General features: G+C 49.6%; 1 protein-coding gene across 7 annotated transcripts in view; it reads left to right on the top strand.

Moving 5' to 3' along the window:
* mef2d (myocyte enhancer factor 2d) overlaps positions 1-24775 on the top strand; it is an 80930-nt gene that overhangs the window by 38488 nt on the left and 17667 nt on the right. For all 7 annotated transcript variants that reach the window (XM_070965560.1, XM_070965559.1, XM_070965558.1 and 4 more), the window contains exons 3-6: positions 2233-2436; positions 13576-13710; positions 19441-19672; positions 21785-21841. In XM_070965560.1, coding sequence (XP_070821661.1) covers positions 2233-2436; positions 13576-13710; positions 19441-19672; positions 21785-21841 — 628 coding nt within the window. The remainder of the gene's footprint in view (positions 1-2232; positions 2437-13575; positions 13711-19440; positions 19673-21784; positions 21842-24775) is intronic.

Genomic DNA, 24775 nt, shown 5'->3' with positions numbered 1-24775 from the left:
GAGAGAGAAGGACGGATGAGAGAGGCTTAGACATGTCGAGATACCAGAGAGATGGAGTGATTGAGAGAGAGAAAGGTGGAGAGATTGAAGGTCTCACATGGCTGCTTCTCCACCTTTCATCCTCGATGTCTTCATCTTATCTCCTCCTCTCTTCTCTCTCTCTCTCTCTCTCTCTTCTTTCTTTCCTCATTCACTTAATTTCAGCTATGTTCAGTTCGAGCCTGTGCTGCCGGCAGAGCCAAACAAACGCAGCCCGTGTCGGCGCAGGTGAGCCCAGGTAGAGGTTAGGAGCTGCGTGCTCATCGTTTTAAAGCCAGTATGGAAAGCTGAGGCTCCTCCTCCTCCTCTGAGCCCAGCAGGTGAGGTCTGCTACCTGCTGAATGAGCTCTAGGATGGAGACCTGCAGCGTGAACGGGTCAGGGGGTCGCATCCTGAACAAAACTGCTAAAACGTCCAAGAACGCTGGGCCGTCAGTGATGTCACCACAGGTGTTTTCGCCCTTACGTCTGAGGGAAAGTGTGCTGATGTCACTGGTGGGCGTGGCCTGAGGAGTGACATAATCCCAAATCTTGGTTAATTCCAGCGTCCCATCTGTGCACACACTCTTTGTTTGCATCTCCCTCGTGTCAGACAGCAGATATTGTATCGCTACCTGAAGCCTCCCCTTCTCTCTCTCTCGTCTTAATCTCTCCGTCCGTGTGTGTGTTTGTGTTTGTGCGGCGCTGTGTGTTCAATCCAAACAAAGCCAAATCTCCCCGGATTGGAAATACCAGTTGGTTAGAGCAGGGAAGCGCTTCTGAAGCCAAGCAGCAGACAGCGAGGGAGCTTGTGCTTCAGCTACACTCCCAGTTCTGTTCTGCTTGTTCACCACTGAGGGGGCTCGCACAAGTGTGTGTGTGCGTGTGTGTCTGTGTCTGTGTGTGTGGCAGGGAAAGAGAGAAATAATGTGTGACAGAAGGAGAGTGTGGAAAACAGAGCGGGAGAGAGTGTGTGACATAGAAAGAGAGCATGGAAAAGAGCATGATGGAGTGTGAAAGCGACGAGCAGAACCAGTGCGATGGGGGAAAAGGAGTGTGTGGAGATGAGAGAAAGCCTGTGTGTGTGTGTGTGTGTGTGTGTGTGTGTGTGTGTGTGTGTGTGTGTGTGTGTGTGTGTGTGTGTGTGTGTGATGTGCTAAACACAAACCGAGCGCTTGAAAGAGAGCATGTTTAGACACTCTGTCTTGAAGTCTGTTTCCTGAAGCACACAGTGCTTTCACGCAGTCAATCCTGTTTTTGCCCTAAATGCTTTCGACGATCAGCCTGAAGCACTGACAGGATGAGCTGAAGCTGGGCCTTAAAGGAGCAGCCCACCCGTCCAGGAAGCACCATGTATTCCTAAAATCAAGCTCGAGAGTCAGCAGCTGTTTCCTGCGATGTGTTTTTACTGCATTCGAAAGGTGTGATGGAAAAATTAGAGAAAGTTTCGTGAAACAAAGAAAAGTGTTTCTGCTAGCTTCATTTTAAAAGATTTTAGCCTCTTTTTCTAAATAAATACTGACTTAGTGAAGTCACATGACTGATCAGCTGTTTTGGCCATTTGTTCGACTGATTCCCTTCATTACATCATCTAGATGTAGATCATCTGTGTGGTTTACAGCAAGACTTCAGGAAGTAACTGGTCCCAGTCAGGAAGTAGTCGGGCTCATAATTCACAATAAGTCCACGAGTTTTCATTTTTACTCTTTAAAATACAAACGAATAAATAAAATGATCAGCTGTGAGCTTTAGAGGTGGTTGTAGGCAGATTTTTTTAGCCTTTGGATGGAGCTAGGCTAGCTGTTTCCCCCTGTTTCTAGTCTTTATGCTAAGCTAAGCTAGCTGTCAGGGCTGCATCTTCACATTTAGCAGAAATCTCAAAGTTCTCCTTTAAATCCAGCCAGTGTTGAAGCTATGACTTAGATTTTGTTTTTGTCATCTGCGAGACTTCATTCTGCAAAATGTGTGAACGTATGTGAACACATCCACCTGTGCATCCACCTGTGCATCCACCCGCTGTCGTCTTACCAGACCTCCAGCCTGCTGATGGGCCGGCTGCCTTTTGCCAAAATGTCAAAGAAGAATCATGAAAGTTACTTTTCATTTGGAAAACGTGGATCTAACTGAGACTTTTCTGTCTTTTGTTACCGTTAAGTCATTAAAATGTACCACATCTTCCTCCTCGTTACCGCCTCTCCTCCTCCTCACTCCACAGGTGACGTTCACCAAGCGGAAGTTCGGTCTGATGAAGAAGGCGTACGAGCTGAGCGTGCTGTGCGACTGCGAGATCGCCCTCATCATCTTCAACCACTCCAACAAGCTGTTCCAGTACGCCAGCACCGACATGGACAAGGTCCTGCTCAAGTACACCGAGTACAACGAGCCGCACGAGAGCCGGACCAACGCCGACATCATCGAGGTAAAGCGCGGGCGGCGGGGACAGACGACAGGAAGTGCTGTGCCCAAAAGGCTGAATTTCCTCAAAATAACAGATTCAGAGATCCATGTGTGTGGAAGTTCAATCAGCTGTTCTCTACTTCCTGTTTGATCTGGTTTTTGTTGTTACTAAGTGCTAAACTAAGAGTTAATTAACCCCAGTGGGATCATTAAGACTGAAACTAAACTATACCGTCCTCTCCAGCCTTGTTCTGACTTAAAGAATTAAGTCTAGTCTAGTCCATGGAGGTCAGCCCAGTTCACTACGGTCCAGCCTGTTTAACTCTGATTCCCTGTGTCTTTGGTCCAGGATGAGCTTAAATCCAGGCTTAAATCCAGCCTGGTCCTGTATGTCCATGTCTCACTCTTTCTAGTTTTTCCATGTTTGACCAACATTCAGCCACCAGGCTCTTTAAAAAGCAGCTCATCTGTTTAAACTCATTTTCACATGGACTTTATTTCAAAAAAGTTGTGTTTCCTGCTGCAAAAAGACACCAAAGTTATGATAGTTTACGACAAACGAGGTCGCCTTTACGGAAGAGTTTGACCTTTTGAGAAACTCTTTAATGCAGAGATGAGAAGATCAGCGTGTTAAATATGAAGCCGGAGCCACGAATCAAACACGACCAGTCGTGGCGACACAGTGGGATTACTGCGTGTTAGCTTTGGACGGGGCCAGGCTAATCGCTGGCCCCTGTTTCCTGTGTTTATGCTAAGCTAACCGCCTCCTGTCTGCGGCTTCGTGTTCGACATGAGAGCGGATCAGCCTCCTCTTTTTCCAACATGTCAGAGGCAGAAAAGACGCTGCGCAGCCTGTTTTCAGTTTTTTCTGTCTTCATTTTGAGTGTCCACAGATTTAAAGGCTGAAAACGTCGTAGGAGTCCAGTTCAGAGCGCTGTAGACCAGTCCAGGCCAGTTTAGCCCAGCTCTGGGCTGTTGAGTCCAGTCTATCACGGTGTTGTTTATGGCTGTACTCTGGCTTACTGCCTGCTCACTTGCAGGGGGGGCAGAGGTAGGGACAGCTGGGCCTCATCCCCCCCCACCCCTCTGACATCGGCCCCGTTGTTACCCAGATACCTCTCCAACAACAGCAGCAGCGAGCCAAAGGACGACGCCTGGAACCAGTTGGAAACCACCGCGGCACAAAATGGCCACCGGATAGAAGAAGAGCCGTCGAGTGGCTGAAAAATCATGTTCGTTCATTTGCATGTTGACCAGAAGAGAGGTCAGCGATGGGGTCGGAGAGAAGGTGTGAGGGCAGTCAGTCCGCTTTTTGTTTGCGTAACAGGAATCCATCTTTCCTCTCTAACGTCTCTCCTGCCTGTGGGAAAAGCTTCGCCGGAGCTCGTCAGGCGAACACGAACACATTCGCATGCCTAGCTGACCCTTTCATACATAATGGCCCTCTCATGAATTGAACACGAGATGGTTAGGTATGATTCAGCGAGCCGCGTTCGCCGCGCCGCAGCACTTAGGCTTCATATGGAGCGTGGACTTAAAGCTGCATCTCGCTCTGCTTTCAGTATTTTTCTGGCTTGTTTTCACACTGCAGGAGTTCACGATTGGTCAACCACAGACACTGTGGACACGGAGTCACCGCCACTTATTTATCAGGACTGCTTTTATCAGCTGCTCCTGGACTCCTGATGGCCATGCAAAAAAAAAAAAAACGTCCGTCAGAATTAAATATCAATTTCAGCCATTTGTTCTCCTCCAGTTTTTGGTCCGGCCTTTATGAACAAAGCGATGCCTACCTGCGTCCCACGAGCGCTCAACTCTGACACCAAATGATGAGTTTTATCCCCCTTTTCAGACTGTTTTATCAAACGCGTTATTGGAAGAAGCCCATCGGCTTCGAGGGTTGGTCGATTCTCCCTCGTAAACCCCGGGAGGCTCCTCCGACCTCTGACTGCTGCTTTAAGGCATCGCTCGTTTCCAAGTTGTCTGAAGTTATCCACAAACATCTGAATCAATCTCTGGCTGCTGCGCTGGAGGTCCCTCCTCCACTGCAACTTTCATTCAGCGTTTCTTTCATCCGTGTTTCTGAAAAAGTCAAGCGTGTTCTCGGGGTTCGCTCTTCATATTTTAACAGATTTGCAGCATCCAAAGACAAAACGGCGCAGCAGCCAACAGGAAGTTCATCATCCTCTCCTCTGATGTATTTTTCAACTTTTTAGGTGGAATCTCTGCTGTCTAAGAACGTCTTTAGCATCAGGTCCTCGGTGTCCTGTTACACGGACACGTCTGAGCTAACCACAGCCCTTAACCCGCCTCTTTTGCGGAGCCATGTTTAACTCATGGTCTAAGGCTCACGTCTCTCTTTGTCTGTCGTGTGTTTATCCCAGATAAGTTAAAAAGGTGCCTGGTCTGGGTGTAGTTCTGTCCAGTGACCCTGGAGCTATCATGGCTTCAGTCCAATATGGAGGAAGTCCAATGAGGGTTGAAATCTGAGTAAAAGTGCAGGTGAAGCAGTTTTGGATTTGAGTGGGCAGGAGGTTAGAGCGAGGTAGCAGAGTCTGACGCCGTATTCTTCCTCTCCGCTTCTCTGTCACCTCCTCTTCCTCTCTGTCCTTCCTCCTAATCTCCTGATTCACTCGGTCACGACCGTTTCTCCCTTCTTTTCTCATCCTTCCCTCTCTGTCCGTCTCAGAGTGTCAGCAGTAAAGCCTTTCTGTAGGCTGTATCTGCAGCTGCAGATGGCTCTTAAGCATATGCAAGTGTGTGTGTGTGTGTGTGTGTGTGTGTGTGCGTGCGCGCGTGCGTGCGTGCGTGCGTGCGTGTGTGTGCAGGGCGTCGGGCTGCTTCGGGCCACATCAGCTCAAGCTCCACTGGCCCTGTTTGTGTGCATACATGTGTTTGTGTTTTCAAGTATGTCACTCTGACTCTTTCTCTCTTTATGTGTGTGTGTGTGTGTGTGTGCGTGCATGTGTGTGTGCATGCATGAGTCCACCTCTCTCTCTCTCTCTCTCTCTCTCTCTCTCTCTCTCTCTCTCTCTCTCTCTCTCTCTCTCTCTCTCTCTCTCTCTCTCTCTCTGTTTGCATGCTCTGCAGTGGCCCATGAGAACGCCTCATACAATATTCAGGCCTGGTGAGCCTCTTGGTTGTGTGACGGCCTCTGTGCGTGTGTGTGTGTGTGTGTGTGTGCGTGTGTGTGTGTGTGTGTCCTACATGGGAGCTTCCCTCCTATACTGGCCTGTACACCGCCTCCCTCCGTCCTGTCACCCGTCCTCTCTGTAGGCCAAAGGCATTCAGGAACTCTCTGCTCCGGCGTCTGTCCTCAGATGTCCCCCCTGCCAGATGTGCTGCAGCTCGTCCTTCCTCGTCAGGCGGGTTTGAGCGTCGGCGCTGAACCGTTCTCCATTAATCCTTATTTTTTTGCATTTGCAGTGGCATTTTGAATCTTTATAACTCGAACAAAATGCTAAGAAAATAATATTCAGAGTTGAGTCAACACATTCAGGCCTCCTCAGATCTCTTCGGTATTTAAAGGTTCAGCTGATGCTCATTTTTTCTGAGTGTCAGTAAATGCTCAGATTCACCTCGGCTAAAACCAGAGCCAGGCCTGTATTTGAGACAGGTTTTTATTTACTCCAGCTCCACATTAAAAGCCCTTTAAAGCTAAGGGCCGTAATCTCCTCTGGTCCCTGAAAGGGTCGCGCTGTGAAACAAGTGTTGAGTTTTATTAAAGCTTGTTTAACGCTGAGAAAGAGGTGGAAACAAAAATAACAAACAGCCTGAGTTAATTAGTCCTCCTGCAGGTCTGCAGGCGTTTATTTGATTTAACTCGTTATTTATCGCCGTGGTTCAGTGCAGCAGCAGTTTCTCTGTCAGCCTCCCGTCTTTGTGCGCGTCACGTGAAGCGTGTTCGACTGGTCACGTGTGTCAGAAGCTCTCGACATACCGCGATGGGACTTTCAGGGGGAGTCGGGGCCGAGCGCCCAATGATGCGGCGCGGACGTATACGAGTTATACGATAATTATTAAAGTCACAAGATTATCTGCACTGGCATGGTGTGACAGCGAGGACGGAGCTGAGACGAGCCGGATGACAGAGGGCGAGAGAGGCAGAGAAAGGCAGAGAGAGAGAGAGAGAGAGGATAATTGGATAGTCACAAAATGTGCCCATTCGCTGCTCTGCCTCCGTGAGTCTCTCCAAGCAAGTGCTTTGAGTATGAATTATGAAGTGTGGATATAGTCACGCAGGCACACACACACACTCATTGGTGCACGCACACACACACTCGTGCATGGTGCAATGCACAGCGATGCTTAGATGCACTTAAGTTCACGTCACTGTATGTGTGCGTGGGTGTGTGTGTGTGCACATGTGTGTGTAAACATGGACTTTGTCACACGGTCGGACATTCCTTCAATCCGGCGTGAGGCTGCGAGGACGTGCATGTGCACACGCAGCCCCTCTCTGCGATGCACGTGCTGCTTGAGAGTGTGTGTGTGCGTGTGTGTGTGTGTGCAGCTTGTGTGTGTGTGTGTGTGTGTGTGTGGGCAGCCTGCCTCTTCTGCCAGAATGTGTTAATCCGCTTGACTGCAGATCCCAATCAGGGCAAAGGAAGGAGGAGAGCGAGGGACAGAGGGAACACGAGCGAGCGAAATGCTGAAAGAGCGGCGGTGAAGAGGCGAGGAGAGGCGGGGAGGCGGGCGGAGAAGGGGGATGCCCTTTTTCTCTTTAAGCAGCTCGAGGACGCCGCATCTCACCGGCGAGTCTCGCTGCAGGGCTTAAGGACTTCGGGCTCCGCCCCGATCCTCCTGGGTTGCCGCCGGGGAAGCCTCACGTATCCCAGCTGACTGGATTCGCCCCTTAAGTAGCTGATTCTGTTCGCCGCCATGACAGCTTCGAGACTTCCAACAAAAAGTACACAAGAACAAAACAATGGAGGGATGTTTTCAAACCTCTGCAGGCTCGAGAGGTTTGCAGGCGCTAATCCTCCTTTGCTGTCCGAGCGTTGACGACCTCCTAAACACCTGTCATATCCTAATCTGGGCTAGACGAGGTCACTGGAAGGCCCGTGCTTAAACACACGTGATTGGTCAGCCTGGGTGGGTCAGCTGACCGCCCTCGCTGAGGCTCATTTGAATGATGGTTAATTCAAGCAGCCTTCAAGCGCCGAACTTAACGAAGACGAGCCTGACGAGCTCTGACGAATAAACAGTGACTCACCAAAGATAATTACGCATCCAGTCGAAGCCTGAGCCTCCGCCGAGGATGCCAAGGACGTGTCCTCGCTTTGTGTTTGAGGAGTCCATGTGTGTCACCAGGTAAAATAAAAGACGAGACACCTGTGCACACTTGAATCGACCGCCATCCATCAATATCTTAGGAAACAGACTGGTAAAGAGGCGTAAGTCTGTTTTCTTTAAATCTTTCATTCCCGCTCTCAGCTACGCTAACGTTGCTCTGAGGCGGCAGAGCTTCTTCTTCTTCTGAAGCATCTTTTGTCGTTGCTTTGCACACAGCGAGACGAGCGGCTAATTAGAAGTGATTTCTCGTTATTACAACAGAATTTCGGCAGCTTTTCAAGGTCAAGGAACTGCGGCGATGTCACTGCGGCGCACAGTTTTCTGCTCACAGCGGAAACCTCGATCCTTCTTGCAAATTGATTAATAGTCCTGCAATGAAAAAGGGCCAAGAGTCCATTAAAAAGATATTAAGTACTGGAAGTCCTTGATTGATGAATCAGTGTCTCGTTTCCACAGTCACACTGTAGAGACAGTGAGTGATGAACACCCAAACACACCCCTAAATAATCAATGGAAAACAGATATGAAGCTTTTCTGAAACAAAAGTCGTCGCACCCCCCCCCCCACTTCAGCCTCCATTAGAGCAGGCAGATGAACACCAATCAGGGCCAAGACGCTCTCTGTTTCAGGAGGGACGTCCCACACGGTCGGCTTCCTCTGTAACCAAGCAAGTCATCCCGAAGCCACCGAGAGCCGAGTCCATTAACCTCATGGATAAATAATCGCAGGCAGAGCCGGAGGCCTGACGGCTGGGCGGCGGCGATGGGAGAAGAAGAAGAAAACACGCTGAACAGCACATTAGACATGATGAATCCAACCTGATCTGTTTCCTGTAAGGAGGTGGAAGTGGTCTCCTTTTGTCACTTCAACAGGAAGTGTGATGATTTATTGAACAATAGGCCGCGAACACGACTCAGCAGGTACGTGTTCGCCGGGGTCACCTGAGCAGTAAATTTTGGAGCTTTCACGAAGGCGAGCTGGCGTTTAGCGAGCGTCTCACAGCTTGGTGGGTTAGCGACGCAAGAAACAACAACTGCTGATCCATAATACAACATCTGAGCAGCTGGTGCAGCGGAGGGACGGCGGACACGATGTCCCATATGACTGACAGGAGGGGGCTGCCTGTGTGTGTGCGTGACATTGTTTTGAGCTTTGCGTGGCGCTGCCTGCTGCCTCACTTTGTCTGGATCCAGACAAACACACGACAAACACACAAAGCTGCAAACGCCCCGAATCAAACTTTATTGGAATGAACAAAGACAGCGTTTGAGGGTCGTCACTGGGCAAATGGCCAACGAGTTTCTGTCCCAAAACAATACTTTTTTTTTTTTTTTTACACTTTACTTTGAGGAATAAAAATGTGTTTTTCAAGAGAAGCTAAATGAACGAATGTTAAAACACAAGCCGGCGCTCGGGACGGTTTTAGCTTCTGCCTGTGTGAAAATGTAGATTTAAACGAGGAGGGAGAAGAAGAAAACAGTCTGAGCAGGCGTCTGATGCCAAGTCGGTTTATTTATACAGCCTGAAATCACAAATCTGCCCCAGAGGATCTCTGCGTCTGAACGTTAGAGGACGCCTCCATCGTCAGACCCCCCGTTAGGAGAAGCAAGAGCTCCATGAAACCCTTTAAGAGGGGGGAGATGATTCGGGAAGAGTAAAGCATGCAGACGTGCAACAGATGTTCAGAGTAGACAGGAAGTGATGTTTGAAGATGGAGAAGCAGAATTAGGTTCATGTAAAGGATCTGAATGACTGCGGCTTCAGAGCACCGAGCGGGGAAGACGAGCAAAGACGACAGATGTTTCAGCCGCAACCAAGACGAGAAATAAGACGAAGAGCAGGACGAGGGAGAGGAAATATGATGGGAGAGCTGTGGGAACGGGTCGAGAGAGAGAGAGAGGGAGAGGAAGAGAGAGAGAGAGCAGGGCAAAAGAGGACAGAGAGAGAGAGAAACTGAAAAAGATGAGAGAGGAGGAGGATGAGAGGAAATGGGCGGCCAGGGAGCCTCGCATATGGAGACGTTACAAGAAAGAGGGAGAGATGTTAAGGGCGAAAAACACAGAAGGACGAGTGCGAGACTTTGCACTTTTCTCCGAGAGAGCGAGAGAGCGTTAAAGGTGGCGGGCCGAGAGATGAGAAGGCGAGAGAGAGAGAGAGCGAGAGAGCAGCAGCGTTTGGCGGAGAGCTGGAAGCAGAGGTCGGGCGGACAGGCGGGTGGGCGAGCGAGCCAGCCAGAGGGGAAGGGAGGTGGAGGCGGGGCTTGTGAGCCGCCACAGCCAGTCAGAGGCCGGCGTGGTGCTCTGCAGGGTGAATCTTACCCTGGCAACACAATAGAGGGAGAGAGGAAGAGACGGCGGACAGGTGAACAGATGGCTGACTGACTGAGAGACAAGCTGATCAGTGGACTACAGAGAGAGTGTGTGTGTGTGTGTGTGTGTGTGTGTGTGTGTGTGTGTGTGTGTGTGTGTGTGTGTGTGTGTGTGTGTGTGTGTGTGTGTGTGTGTGTGTGTGTGTGTGTACTGTAACACAAAATGCTCACTGCGAGAGAGGAAACAAAGAGAAGCTGAGAGAGAGAGAGAGAAAGGGAAAGGTGCCCATGTTTGTACTGTAGCGTTCACAAAATATCAGCTGTGTTACAGGAGAGGACGAGGGACAGAGAGACGCCGGCGGTGTCCAAAAAACACACCTGAAGAGTGTGATGAAGGAGCGTGGAGGTGAAGAAGGAGGCTTGCTGTGCGAACAGTAATGCCAGTTTCATTTCAGGACAAGTGTTGGTGTTTGAGGACATTTTGTCTCGTCCTCACCTCCTCAGAAGGCTGTTTGAGAGCTGGCCCAGCGTCCCCGGGGGAGGGGGACAGACATCATGAATGTGATCCGGGACTTCGTAGAAACATCCAGTATTAATGTCCTCCTCTTTGAGGTTAACACGTGGTTCAATCTATAATTTTGGTTTATTGATAGTTATTGTTTTGGCCATAATTCCTTGAACTCGCCGAGCTAATGACGACGAAACAAAGCTAGATGGTCAAGAAACACGAGCAGTGAGACGAAATGTGGGCAGAAAGTGAAATTAGCTTCCAGTCTGAGCATTTAAACACCCACCACAGTTTACAGTGGGAGAAAAAGCCTTTCTGGGCCGGTTTGGTCATGTGACCTGCAGTACCGACAGCGGCCACTGCACCAAAATCACCTCAAACACCCAGCGCTGTTCCTCAGGGTTAACTTCCTGTTCCAGCTGCGATACTAACTGTAGTTTTCCTCATGTATAAAAATTACCAGCAACATTTCAAGACGTGCTGACTTCCACTTTTGTCTGGTTTAGTAAATGATCGGTGAGTTCACGCCCTGATCATGTGACGTGCTCGTGTTTCTTGCCATGTGATGTCGTTGACGCTCCTCTTTGCTGTTATCTTCTATCAGTGAGTCCAGCTGGAGCTGGGATCCTTTCAGTCGCGGTCGAGTCAGACGTCGTTAGTGTCGACCAGGTTGGGTGACATCACCGATGGTCCTCACAAGTGCTGCAGTACGAGGCTGTGTGTGTGTGTGTGTGTGTGTGTGTGTGTGTGTGTGTGTGTGTGTGTGTGTGTGTGTGTGTGTGTGTCAGGACATGTGAAGGATGCACCAGCACGGCTCTGTTTGCAGCCTCTTTATCTCTTTGTGTCCTGACAGTCGGGGGCAGGGGTCCACGCCTCGATCACGTCCTCCACGCAGCCCTCTGTCACACGCCGTCATTGTCATGTTGAAGATGTTTCATTTCTATGTGTTTTATTCTCCCTGTGGTTCTTTTGTCGCCTCCATTTTTAGGTCAGAACGCACGCACGCATCAGCACGCCGGCCGCCGCTGAGTGTTTTCTATGAACTGCGGACAACAAAGCGTGCGGCGGCGGCCCGGCGTGCGTTAAATTTGCATTAAGCTGCAGATCAGAGCGCTGACTTGTTGTGGTGAGACCGAGCAGCTGAATCAGGCGACTGTCTCCACGTTGGAACAAATCTGTCTAATAACACGTTTCTGTGGGTAGATAAAACGCCGCTCTGACACCACCGCCATGATAATAACGGCTTCCAGTTTTAATGAGATTCATATCAGAGAGCGCTATTGTTATTAAAACTGAAAGTCTCTTTGCCCAACATCCTCATGGCGTCATTACCTTCTCGTCCTCACCTGTTTTGGGGATTTAAGACTAATTCATCCGAAATGAAAGAATCCGTGTCTCTGCCTCCTCGGGGTTTTGTTGCAGGTACGAGTTCCCGCCGGCTCCGCTGAATTGCACGCCGTTGAATCATCCTCGCCTCGCCGTGATCGTGCGCAGTGGGAGTCGCAGAACATGTGCTTATGTTTTAATCAGACCGCCGCTCGAGCGCAGTCACATCTGACACAGCATAATTAATTAAAGGAAATATCGGCGGTGTGAAATGTTGAATATGATCTAAGAGTTTTTTGTCTGTAATCTATGAAATCATACGCTGTAAAAAGAGACAAAGCAGTGTTTTTGTTAGTTTTAACTGTGGATTGAGTGATTGACACCTTCATAAGCTCATAATGTGTCAGTGTTGAAGAACAGCAGAGAAAAAGCTTTTATGGATCTTCAATTCGACTTGATTTGCAAAACGGTTTGATGATGCAAAGAATGAATGATGATTTGTAGTAAATGAAGTAAAACTCACTTGTTTTCTTCAGATCTAATTAAAAACATCTGCTCTGCTTGTTTCCAGTGTTTCCTAAAATCAGCTTTAATTATTCCTGCTTCGAGACGCTGTTGATCATTTCCATGAAATTCCTGAAAGCAGACGTGATGTAATGTTCGTCTCGAGATGCTGTAATATTTTCAGTTTGAAGAACGACTCGATAAGGGGAGATATTTTTTGCAGTGTGCTACGTTCTCTGTCTTTCTGCTGATAGATTTCGAGGCGAGGGATTTTCTTTTTCTTCTTCATCTCATGCCACTCAGGGCTAAAGCTTGTATTTGGACCACAGAGGGCTTTCCAGCTCCAGTTTAAGATCCATTTTGCTGCGAGGATCTCTGCTTGGCTGTGTGGTCAAGAACCCACCAGGCAAAGCTACTTAACGGCAAATCTCATTTAGCAGAATCCTCTCAAAGTAAGAGCCTCTATCTCTCTCTCCCCCACGCTCCCTCTGTTTCTTCTCGCCCTATCCAAAGTGTGCGAACACTGACACAACCTGACTGCCGTTAGCCACGGCGCTAACACCGCCGCGCGCCTCCTAACACACCCTCTACCCTTCTGCTTCGCTCAACCGGTTTCCTCAGCGCAAAGCTTCACACCAATTAGTAACGCTGTTGATTAGCCGGTGTGTGGAGGTGCGATGCCTCGGTGTGGCTTCTGACATGCGGCTCGGGTGAGTTTCCCGCCCTGGAAAAGGGCCGCGGGCAGCGACAGCGAGCCACATCCGTCCATTTCAAAAGCTTTCTCCATTTGGAGTTTCAGTCAGCGCTTCCTTCACCCTTTTAATCCGTGACTTCCCGCGAGCACCTGCCGGGTGAGCGAGTGCAGGTTCGGTGGTAATAAATGTCTTTGGCGTGGGCGGCAGATGTTACAAATGTTGCCCTCGCGAATCGATCGAGGTTTATCAGAGGTTGAGAACGCGTCATCTGCGAGGCCTCTTCTCTGCTTCTTCAAGACGCTGCTAGAAAACAACATCCTTGTGTGTCATCACCGGGTCAAACTGTTCCCGCTCGCCGTGCAGCGAGCAGTGTGGGCGTCGCTGCAATCAGGATGCTCGTCTGTGTTTGTGAAGTGAAGTGAACGTGGCTTCACAGAGAGTGTCTGAACATCCCCGAAATGTGCATGAGAAATGAAACATAAACGTGCCTCCTTCTCCTCCTCTACCCCTCTCTGACCGCTTCAGACGTTGCGAAAGAAAGGCTTTAACGGCTGCAACAGCCCCGAGCCGGACGGCGACGACTCCATCGACCAAAGCCCGCTAAACGAAGACAAGTACCGCAAGACCGAGGACCTGGACAGCCTCTTCAAGCGCTACGGCGTGAGTACCGTCACACTTTTGTCACCTTATCTAACCTACCCTTTCTCTTCTTTCTCTATCCACCTCTCTTCCTCCTCGTCTGTTGTTTGGGAACGAAGGCTCTGAACAAGAAAGAGCACCGGGACTCTGAGAGCCCAGAACCCGAGGAGCCCTTCTCCCTCACCCCCCGCACTGAGGAGAAATACAAAAAAATTGACGAGGAGTTTGATAAAATGATGCAGAACTATAGGCTGTCAGTGAGTACCGCCCCCCTCTGTGTAACCCCGCCCCCTCCTCATGCTGGTGCGCTGCTGCCGGAGGTTTTTTCCGGCTGCTGACGGCGGCCTGACTACTCACAGAGCACTCGCCTTCACCATTCCCCACCCCTTTACCTCCTTCACTCCACCTCTGACCAACAGCACCTCCCCCCACCCGCCAAATCACGACCCCCTCCGATGGTGTGTGCCCGAGCAAGAGCGGTAGGGCGGAGAGGCCGAGCTGACGTCACGGCAAACTTTAAATCTTAGCTTTAAAAGCAGCAATCTGCAGATTGTTTTCTCCTGCGATCGATTAATAACTTCGTCTATAAAGTCGGAAATTGATGAAAAATGTCTGTCGCAAGTTCTCAGAGCTCAAGGTGACATTTTATTTAGTCCAACCAACAATCCAAAACCCCAAAATATTCACTTTATCATCACACAACAGAGAAGCAGCCTCATGTTTTAGAAGCTGGAACCGAGTAATGACCGTCATCGCTGCGAAGAATCGGCCTTCAAAAGCAATAAAAGGGTTGAAATATTTCTTAAAATAAGCAAAATTACCTGCCAAAGGAACAGGAAAATTCACCGACTAAGATTTTTAAATCAAGAAAACATCCGGTTTCTAAGAAGCCACAGTTATCTTAAAGGAAGAGCAGCTAAAAACAAAGCAGTTTGGTTCCCATCTCATCCAACAGCTTTAGAGTCCTGGAAGTCCTCCATTCAACCATGAAATAACTCCGAACCAGTTAGAAAATCCCAGTAAATCAACTTTCTTTGAGCATTTCCAAAGCTCGAGAGTCACTTTTCCAGAGCCTATTTTTGAAGGTGTTATGTCCTCTGGACAGCGTGTGAGATGGTCCACCTGTGCCGACAGATCTCATATCGTGCTTTATTAAAAAAGGGACTGGTAGGACTCCAGAAGAAGGAGAGGAAAATGTCAGCAGCAGATATGACTTCTGTGAGTAAGAGATCCTCAGAAAAAGCAGCGTCGCACCAAACAGGGCGCGCTTTGCTGTGATTATTCATCTGAAGTTCAGTCATCACAGTCAGCCGCTCCTCAGGAGGATTACGCCTTTAATACACTGTTTCTGCAGCTTCAGTAATGTACAAGAATAAACAACAGAGGCAGAGGAGCGCTAACTAGGTCCCCAGATTTCACAAAAGTTGGCATAGCAACCGTTACCGCGAGAGGAAATCATGCTTTATGGTAATGATCCGCACGTTTGGTGCGTTGTGCCACCGACACCGAGCGTGCAGCGTGCAGACACGCTGAGCCAAGCCGAGCGATGCAGGTAAGAGAGGAGGCCAGGCGTCCGCTGCTAGCTGCTGGTCGCTCGCTGAGGTCGCCGCGGTCCTGACATGATGCAGGCTGTGCCTCCTGACTGGCGCTCTGCCAGGCCCCTCTTTACCGCCGCTGCTGTGCCACTTTCTCCGTGATTCATTCCTCCTCCGTGCTCAATAATGCCATTAATGTCACTTTAATGAGTAGCACTCAATTTACAGCCCCTCTTCCTGCCTGCCTGCTCCTCTGATTGGTCACTTGGGACGGGACGCAGTCACGTTGAGGCGTTGCAGGAGAGTTAGACACCAAATCACCAGTTTTAGCCATCTTTTACCTTAAATATGCTTTTTAACGTGATTGTTGTAATCTGGAGGCTCAGTCGTATCAGAAAGGTTGTGAACAAAATGTTTGACCTTTAGCAGCCCGCTGCTGGGACACGAGCGCCGAGTGTGGCCTTCAGGGACTGCATGAGTATGAACATACATGCATTCATTAGACTCAGAAGAACCTCTAGTTGTTAAAATAATCCAAATGCAGCGTGTGTGCAGCTGAAGGCGTAGAAATGCGCTGCCATGAGGGCTGGCGGGCTGGTGTTAAGTCAAAATGAGGCATAAAACTGGACTTTTCCTCCAAAGCTCAGAAGCTCTCTCACATCCACCTCATGTGTGTCAGCACAGAGCGACGGAGAAAACCAGTCGCCTCTCAACTCTCCGACGCCAAAGCAGGAGAATAGATTCAATCTACCGCCCCTGGAGAGCCGCGGCTCTTGGCGCTCGATGATTGGACGCCGGCCGAGCACCGCTAGCGTCTAGCGTCCCCGCCCCCACCGCCGCGCTGCCCTTCAGCCTCTCTGCCCGCCAGCCTGCCCGGTTTGCCCAGCACACCTTTCACAGGGCACCGGCAAACGGAAGCATACACCACCACCACCCACTCCTCCCCTCAGCATCATAATCCCCAGCATGACAGCTAGGGGCCGGGATATACAAGCTTAATCCCACTTGTACTAAAATACCTCCTGAGGTGGGGAGAGAGCGGCGAGGCAGAGCGGGCAGGACACTTGGCTAGACGAGCCCTGAGCTAACAGAGCTGCTGCTGTCACGCTGCCGCCGCGCTAGGCCAGAAAGACGGGAGCTTTTCCACCGCAGGGCCTCTGGTTTGATCCTTTTCTGGCTCTGAGATTCTGTGTCGGGAAATTGAATAAGAAATAGATTTCCTCCTTCAACGGCTCGCTCTGCGGTGCCCTTGAGCAAGGAGCTGAGCGTCTTGAATGTCTGCTGCAGAGGCTCAGAATGAGAAACATGGAAGTGAAAATGCTGCTCGAGCTGCACATTTAATCGCTCCTAATTCACTTTTCCCGTTTTTGGCCCTCACAACGAATAATCAGTAAACTCTGGCGTTCCCTCAGCAGCACCGAGGCATTTAGATCCTGTTAAAATACCAAAATAATTAAGATTGTAATTCAGTGAAATGCTGACTTTAACCCAGTACTCCGACGATCACGCTGAGATTAATGTTGTCGCAGTGCAAACTTTCAGATCCAGTGATGTGAGGTTATGACCTGCAGTGCTGCACAGATTTACATACAGAGAACAGACGCTTCTCCATGTGGCCTCTGAGTTCAGATCACAACAAACACAAAGCGTCGATCCTAAGATCCAAAAGGCTTCCAGGACAAGAGGGAGGGAACGGCAGACCAGGCCATGAGTTAAATTCACTGTGATGCAGCCTCGCGTCCAGGAAACACACCCTGGTTGAGAGAGCTCCTCTGAGGGAAACAGGGTAGTTTCTCTTCCCTCTTTTTGTTCTCACCCGAGCCTCCAGAGAAGCTCCCAGTCATCTATTCACCTGACAGCTTCTCAGCCTGCGCCTGCAGGACGGCGAGCGGGGCCCAGTTAACCCTCGTCTGATTTAAAGTCACTTGTAATTTGCCAGAAAGGAGTCAGTCTCCTTGCAAGCTTTAGAGAAGGAACGAGCCGTGCGTCAGTCCAAAGCTGGATGTTTAAATCTCAAAATGAAGCCGGATCAGAGAGACTGATGAGACTCCTGATGCAGTTAAAATGATGCACACAGGACGAGAGTTTCAGAAATGGAAATACTAGAGGTGAAAAATCTAAATTCCTCCAAGAGATTTCAGACGAGCCACCAACAAACTCTGTAAAACTTTAGTGTTTAAAATGAGGAAATGTCAGATTTTCTTCATGGATGTATCTGCACAGATGTATTTCCTGTGAACGCGCCGTCTGATGCTGCTCAGACTTCCTCTCGCTTTAATTTGATCTACAGTTTGCCTTGAGGTTGGCGCGTCGTCTAAACAAAAGGTCACCGGTTCGATTCCCTCGTGCCGTTCAGCCAAACGGTCCCGTCCTGTTCAGGATCAGACCTAAACACCTGAACCCCTTCAGCCCCGAGAGGATAACCCTTCTGTAGTGTTTCCACACCTCCGTCCCCTTTGCACTAACCCTCCACCCCCTCATCCACCCCTCCATTCACCCGTCCCCCCCTCCACCCTCTGCTTGGCCGGTGTGCTGTGGTGCAGTGCTGTTAGCTGCTGTCTTGGTCACCACTTAGCGTCCAGCTCCGTCTCCTGTGCAGACTCTGATGGGTGAACTTTGCGCCTCACAAAGTTGAAGAATCAGGTTTCTTTGACGTTTGCTAGTTTGACCTCGCGCGTCGTTTCTGCTTGAACAGACAGCAGTAAAATGTAGTGCCAGCTTCATTTTACAAGAGGATTTATGGGTTTAACTGTCCAATAACAAATAGATAGTAAATAAAAATGTATATGGGGTTAAATTAAGCTTTTCTCTTTCTAGGAAATTCCTTTTTTCCCTGTAATTAGAACCAGACTTCGTCGTCTTCTTTTCAGTCACTTCAGCTGAAAATCCAAAATTCTGAAGCATTGCAGAGGGACGAAGAGGCAGAGATGGAGGGCAGGAAGGTGCCCTCGTCCTCCTCTGCGTTAAACTGGGTCCCAGGCTCTCTGAGTGCAGTACAGCGCAGCGCTGGCCCATATTCTATAATTAGAAGTCCTTCTTTCAGACTGAGTTGGAACAGGGTGAAATGGGCCGGGTGGCTGGACGAGCCGAGGTCCTCGCCCTTGATTTTTCCAGGACCCCGAGCTGTCCGATCATCTGCCTTCAGAGGTCGGCTCAGGCGACACAGCCGCCCATTAAAAAGCAAGCAGCAGCGAGAGGCGACAAAGCGGTTTCCAACCGTTAGCCGACGACGAGGCCTCGAGATGCAAAGTGTTTAACGGGAACGTTTCGCAGGCAGTCCGATGCGCTCGCGTTCCCGGTGAGGAGCGCGTGTCGGCGGGGTGGTGGGATGTAGCTGGAACGTCACCCGACGCAATAACCCGCTGCTGCCACACGAGTTTTAACCCGGCATGAGATGTGAAAGGCAGCACAGCTTTTTGGCCTCTTCACCGAGTCACCCTGCATGCTGAGACTGTGTGTGCGTGTTGGAGATTTGATGTGTGTCGGCTTGAAGAGTTCATTTCCAAAACGCTCTTTGTAGCTTTTGAGGAAAATCCTGTTTGCAATGTTTTTGTTCATTTTAGCCACTGAAGTCCTCAGAAACCTTCTCATCAAGTCATTTTGCCCTAAAATGTTCATTTATTGTCTTTTACTCTCAAGAAACACAACTCAGATATCGTCGATTAACTGAGAAGGTGGAGATTTTGGTAAATGTTATTTCATTTAATGAGAGCCGAGGTCAGCGTTTTTAAATTGATATCAGATAAAACAATTCTTCAGTCATTTCAGGTTGAAATCAAATGTTTGTATGCCTGAAAAAAGTCTCCAGACTTTCATTCATGGGCTCTAAAAACATTCGATTTCACTCTGCAAAAAAGCCCAAAAACGTCTTTCTGGAAACTTCTGACGTCTGATTTGACATCATTAAAAAAAAAAAAAAAAAGCTTCAGAGGTTTCCAGAAATGAATATTTGTAGTTTCTCTTTTGGAGACAGGTGAGCAGATGAACGTCGAGGTTTTTTCTCTTTGTGGTTTGTTGCTGTTGGACAGAAGCTGTTTTCATCCTGATGTGAAGTTTTGGAAAGACTCTTGTTCTGATTGGTTGGCGTGTTTTTCACCTGCGGGCTCGTTTGCGCTGCTGCAGATCACTAACTGATCACCTGTCCGTTACTGTGTGTGTGTGCGTGTGTGTGTGGTGGCACACATCTGAGCCCCGCCTCTTCCTGTCTCTCCACCAGTCTTCAGTTCCACAGCCCACCTTCTCCATGCCAGTCACCGTGCCAGTATCCAATCAGAACGCAGCAGCGGCGGCAGCTCTCCAGTTCAGCAACAACCCCGGCGGCGCCCTGGTCACCACCACCTCCTTTGTCACCTCCACCCTCACAGATCCCCGCCTCCTGTCGCCACAGCAACCAGCTCTGCAGAGGAACACCGTGTCGCCAGGGTTACCGCAGCGACCTGCGAGCGCAGGTAAGCGCCGGGCTGAAGCACAGCTGGACTGGAGGTGCTCGTGTGCAGCTCCACGGCCGCTTTGTGCTCATGTGAATCAATCATTTGTGGCGTTTTCACAGAAATAAAGGTCCAGTTTGAACGCTCCCGGCTGCTGATTGGTCCGGCCGGCATCACGTGCTCGCTCTTTTAAATGCCAGCTGATTGGTTGGCTCGAATAATCCTCTGATGCGCAGCAGCTGATGAGGGTTGCATGTCTGAAAGCAGCGACGGCACAGAGATCAATGCCGGAGTTTGGCGCCGTAACCTACGCTGAAATCGCTTCAGAGAGGCGGAAGTGACGACAGGTGACATGCTTCACTGCACGCAGCAGCACAGGAGTGTGTGCACAGAGCACATGTATGCAGAGGTAGACAAAATAATGTGAACAGCATGTGACAGAAAAACGCTCGTCTTTATGGACAAATAGACAGTTTCGTTCGTTGTATTATGACTGTAAGTGTCTCTTTTGTTGGTGTCTGGTAGCTTTCCAGCTGACCTCACATCACGGCGTCCTGCAGGCCAACGACAGGATTTCAATGAACACTCACTGAGTGAGCTTAAGGGAAACAACATGGCCGCTGCAAACTCAAACTGATTTGAAGGCTAGTTAGCCCTCCTCCTGTGTTTGGCCTCCTTTCTGGACAGTTTGACTCGTCGTCACCTGCGAGTCCGCTCGCTTGGCGTCCTCCACACGTGTCACAGCTCGCCTTCGTCTTCGGGCCGCCTTTATAGACGCGTTTGTGAAGACGTCAGGACGGCGTTTGCAGAGCAGCAGAGCGAGCCGCTGTATTGATGTCCGGCCCTCGTGTGAGTAACTCCTGTTTGTCAAAGACGTGCGCGGCGCCTCGTAATGACAGGAATCCATCACTTCCTGGAGCGAGGCTGCTTGGCTCCTGAGCGCCCGCCCGCTGCCTCTGTGTGGCAAACCAATCCTTCACCCTCTGACTAAAAGGATTTGTGCCCCATTTTTGCGTCTCAGACAAGGTTACTTATCAAGCTTTGTTCCGACCAGCGTAATCTCATTGTAAGTCAGAATTAGGTGATGTAACGCGCAACAAATGCATTACAGCATCTTTCATAACATGCCGTTCTCCGAGGCAAGAGGGTTTCACATAGCAGTAATGGACCCGCTCCTCCTCCTCCTCCTCCTCCTCATAACTTCAGCCGTGCAAATGCTCGGCTGTACCCTGCTATGCATCCCACATTACCAGAGATGGATTGGGTTCATGCCGTTTGCTTATTGGTGTTTTTCCGTGCGTCCGAGCAGCCAGATATTCTTCAGCCGCCCTGAATGACCTCAAGTTTCTGCCTTTCTAAAGAGCCAGAAATCGAATGTGCACCGCGACGTGGAAGAAGTGTCAGGCCAGAAAAATGCTGCTTTGGAGGAAAAACGAGACAGAAGTGTAAATCCATGTTGTGCTGTTTGGGAATATCTTTGACATTTTAAGGCAGCTGCAATAGATTTTTATTTATTTTTGCCCATTTGGGGGCGTCTGTAAACACAACATTGACATATAAAGCTAATTAAACATCCAGCAGCGTTAGCCTTCAGGTCACTGTTGCTCTCTGTGTTTGCAGCTCTGTTCAGCTGAGCAGCGACGCTGAAGCTGAAGCCCAAAACAATGAACTGAAAGGTGCTAAAAGGCTCCGCAGAGCTTCGCTTTGCTTCACCAGGGTTTGGCGTCTGCATCTCGTTTAGCCTTTTCTCACGACTCTGGCTGTAAATGCTCAACTCATGTCAAAATACACTTCAAAATAAAAGCTCAGGGGTTCATATTTTAGTTCTTTAAACGATGCCCAGCCTTAGTTTCAACACAGGCGGCAACTAAATCCGTTCTTTCTCCTTTTAAAATGATTTTACTCTAAATATACCATAAGAGCAGTTGAGACCCGGTGAAACAGGCACTTGAAATTAACTGCTAATGCAGAATTGAAACCAATTATGGCCCTTCATGGAGTGAAGTGAGCGTCAGCAGCACTTGTTTAACGACGCTCTTGATTTAATGATGATTTTCGAAATGTCACGTGCAGCTCAGGTTTCTGTTTGCTGTAAATACTCTGAACGGCGTCTCGTGTGCTCTTGTCTTCCAGGCGCTCTGCTAGGAGGAGATCTGGGGAACTCAAACGGAGCGTGCCCAAGTCCAGTCCGTGAGTACTCCCTCTCTGCTCCTGTGTTTTATCCGGACGTCTCCGAAGGCGGCCGAGCGCCGCAGAATGTTTTATGTGTGGCAGCAGGCGGTCACGTGTGCGCAGCTCAAACACACAAGCAGGCAAACACCTGTTGACTGGCAGCAGCTGAAGGTCACAGCGTCAAGCTGCTTGTCCACAGTCCAAAGAACAGAAGGGGCTCGGGCTGGTGGGGAGAAACAGGAGGAGAGTTTGCAAAGGGGGACAGAAAACTGCTGAAAAGTTTGTGATGCTCCTCAGCTGCGCTTTTTCCAGACATGCGACGTGCTGTGGCAGCATGGCTGACGCGGCGTCGAGCGCCAGCTGCTGCAGATACCTGAAAGTATGAGCTCGACTTTTCCTTCCTCTCACCTGTTTGTCCGACGCATGAAGTCCAGCTCGATGTCTCTTGAAGCTCCATAACCAATATTTTAATACGAATTTGAGACGACTGATTCTCTGATTCACACAAACAAAACATCATTTCCCTCTTCGTCCTTCGTGTGCAGCCGTGCAGATGGCTTCAGCTGACGGTGCTGACACTTTGAGACGTTTGAAGACCTGATCAGAAGGATTCATGGACGTCACTGCGGACAAACCCTCACTGGGAATATTTCTGTTTGGTGGGAAATCAGCTGAAAACAAACCTCTTAATGAGACTCCAGGTTTCCTTCCCTCTGACCAATCAGAAGCGAGTGACGCTGCGTCCGCTCCTGCTGAGTCGAGTTCTGTAGCCGCTGCCAAACGCAGCTAATCAAGACTGCGGTCGACTGGTTTGATCGGATGTGATTGAGAATCAACCAACCCGCCGACTGTCAGGTTCAGATGAAGCTAAATCGTGATTGGTGCACAGAAGAAGAGTCCCGCCCACCGCAAACCAGTGTAGAAGATCACAGAAAGAAAATAAATAAAAAATATAGCAATAAACTTTATTTGTGAGGCACCTTTTGTGCAAGAAATCCAAATGTTTAAAGTAAAAAAAAACAAAGAAAAATGAATGCATGAGATGGAAAATAAAGGCAAAGTAAAACTATGACATTGATAACTTTACCATTGTTAAATATGTATTAATGTATAAATAGAGTACACAGAGTGCATAAAATCCTTTCAGAAACAGACGTCTCTCATGTCAAGAGAGCGAAGCTGCAGCTGATTGAGGAAATCGAGCCTGTTCAGCTGATTCCACCTTACGGCCATTTTTCACGCATGTGGCTGACCGCCCGCTCCTAATCCTGCCTGCAGAGCTGTGATTGGTCGATCAGCCGGACTGTGCGAGTGGCTGAGCGAATCGGGGCCTGCGAGGTGATTCTGGAAGGAGGCGAGCTGGAAGCTTTGAACGTCACATTTGAGTGTTTGAGTTTCGCTGTGAGCGGCGAACACGGGGATCCTGACTGGCCGCTCGGCCTCCCCGTCTTCACCCGCCGCTCCTCCCCCTCCTCATCTCTCCATCTGCACCCCCTCCCTCCTCTTTCATCCTGTCTCTCTCAGCTGTTCCCCCTCGTCTCCTCTCTGGAATTATCTGCCGCCCCACCCCCCGATCCAACTGTCCCTCGTCTTGGCACCGGCCTCTCCTCAGAGGTGACTTTGACGCTGGCCAGAGCTCTCCCCTTAAATCCCATTAGCCGGCACAGATACCGCCAGCCGGCCTGGAGTAACAGATATGGTTGGAAGGTGCTTTTTCTTTCCATAGTCGCTTGATAAACGCATCGTCTCGGTGAGGTGGGCCTGAAGAAATCAATACATTTATATTAACTTCCCTGCGCTGTATCAGAGGAATATTGATATTAGTGTGTCAGAGCTATTAATGAGTCTGTTTTATGATGCACGAGTGTTGTTGAAAGACCGGTTTGTGTTACAATTCGCTCAAAAGAGGAAGTGCAGATCGTAATATCACAAAGTCAGATCGCTCCTGTCGGAGGATGATGGCATGTCAGAGTATAAATAGAGTCGTAGTTGGTCGTTTTCCAGCTTTCTGGATTCTCACTCTGCGGTCGAAGCCGTTAAAGTCAAGCTTTCCTGAACGACGTTCAGCAGTGAGCCGTTGTGTTCGGACTCGTTTCTCTGGGTTCTGCTTGAAATTAATGAGTCAGCGTTTCCAAAAGCCTTGACCTTACCGCGATGTGATTGGCTGACAGCTTGGACCAACAGGTGCTCTGATTTAGGTTGGTGTAGCGTCTTCAGACTTCAGAGTGTTTCTGTTATTCTGGGTTTAAAGTTTCCAGGTTTGGAAACATTGAATTTGTATATTACACATATATTTCCTGCTTTTTGGTGACGGACGTCGGGGTGACTCCTCCTGCGTCGAAACCTGAACCCTCCTCCTCCCAAAACTCCCCTCAGGTGACCTGATCCACCTCCTTCCTCCCCTCGCTCTCCGTTATCTCTGATCTCTCTCTGCCTCCTCCTTTCTCATGTCCTCCTCCTCTTTCTTTCCCCACTCTCTCCGTTCTTCTTCTCCTCCACCAGTGTCTCCTTTCCTCCTGTCCTCCTGTTCCTCTCACTTCATGCTCTGACCCCATTTTTTCTGTCCCCTCCTCTCTTCTTCTCCATCTCCCCTCCTCATCTTCCTCCTCTTTGTCCTTCATCTCTTCCACTTCCTTTCTATCTCCACCTTTTTCTCCCATCTTCTCCTCTTCTCTGCCGCCCTCCCTTCCTCCCTTCTCTCCCCCGTCCTCCTCCTCCTCCTCCTCTCTTGGATCTGTCGTTCTCAGCTGTTGTCCAGGGACTTGGGGCTCCGGGAATGTCACCATTGACGTCACTCGGCATTCCTCACATTCCCACGCCCGGCCTCGCGTAATAGGAGACATCACACACACACGCGCACACACACACACGCACACACACACACACACACACACACACACACACACACTGAGGGCGCTCAAACACTCTTGCACATGTAAAGGGTACATACAA

The sequence above is a fragment of the Chaetodon trifascialis genome, chromosome 7 (genome assembly GCF_039877785.1).
Source record: "Chaetodon trifascialis isolate fChaTrf1 chromosome 7, fChaTrf1.hap1, whole genome shotgun sequence".
In the NCBI taxonomy this organism is placed as follows: domain Eukaryota; kingdom Metazoa; phylum Chordata; class Actinopteri; order Chaetodontiformes; family Chaetodontidae; genus Chaetodon; species Chaetodon trifascialis.
This window is presented reverse-complemented; position numbering and strand designations above follow the sequence as displayed.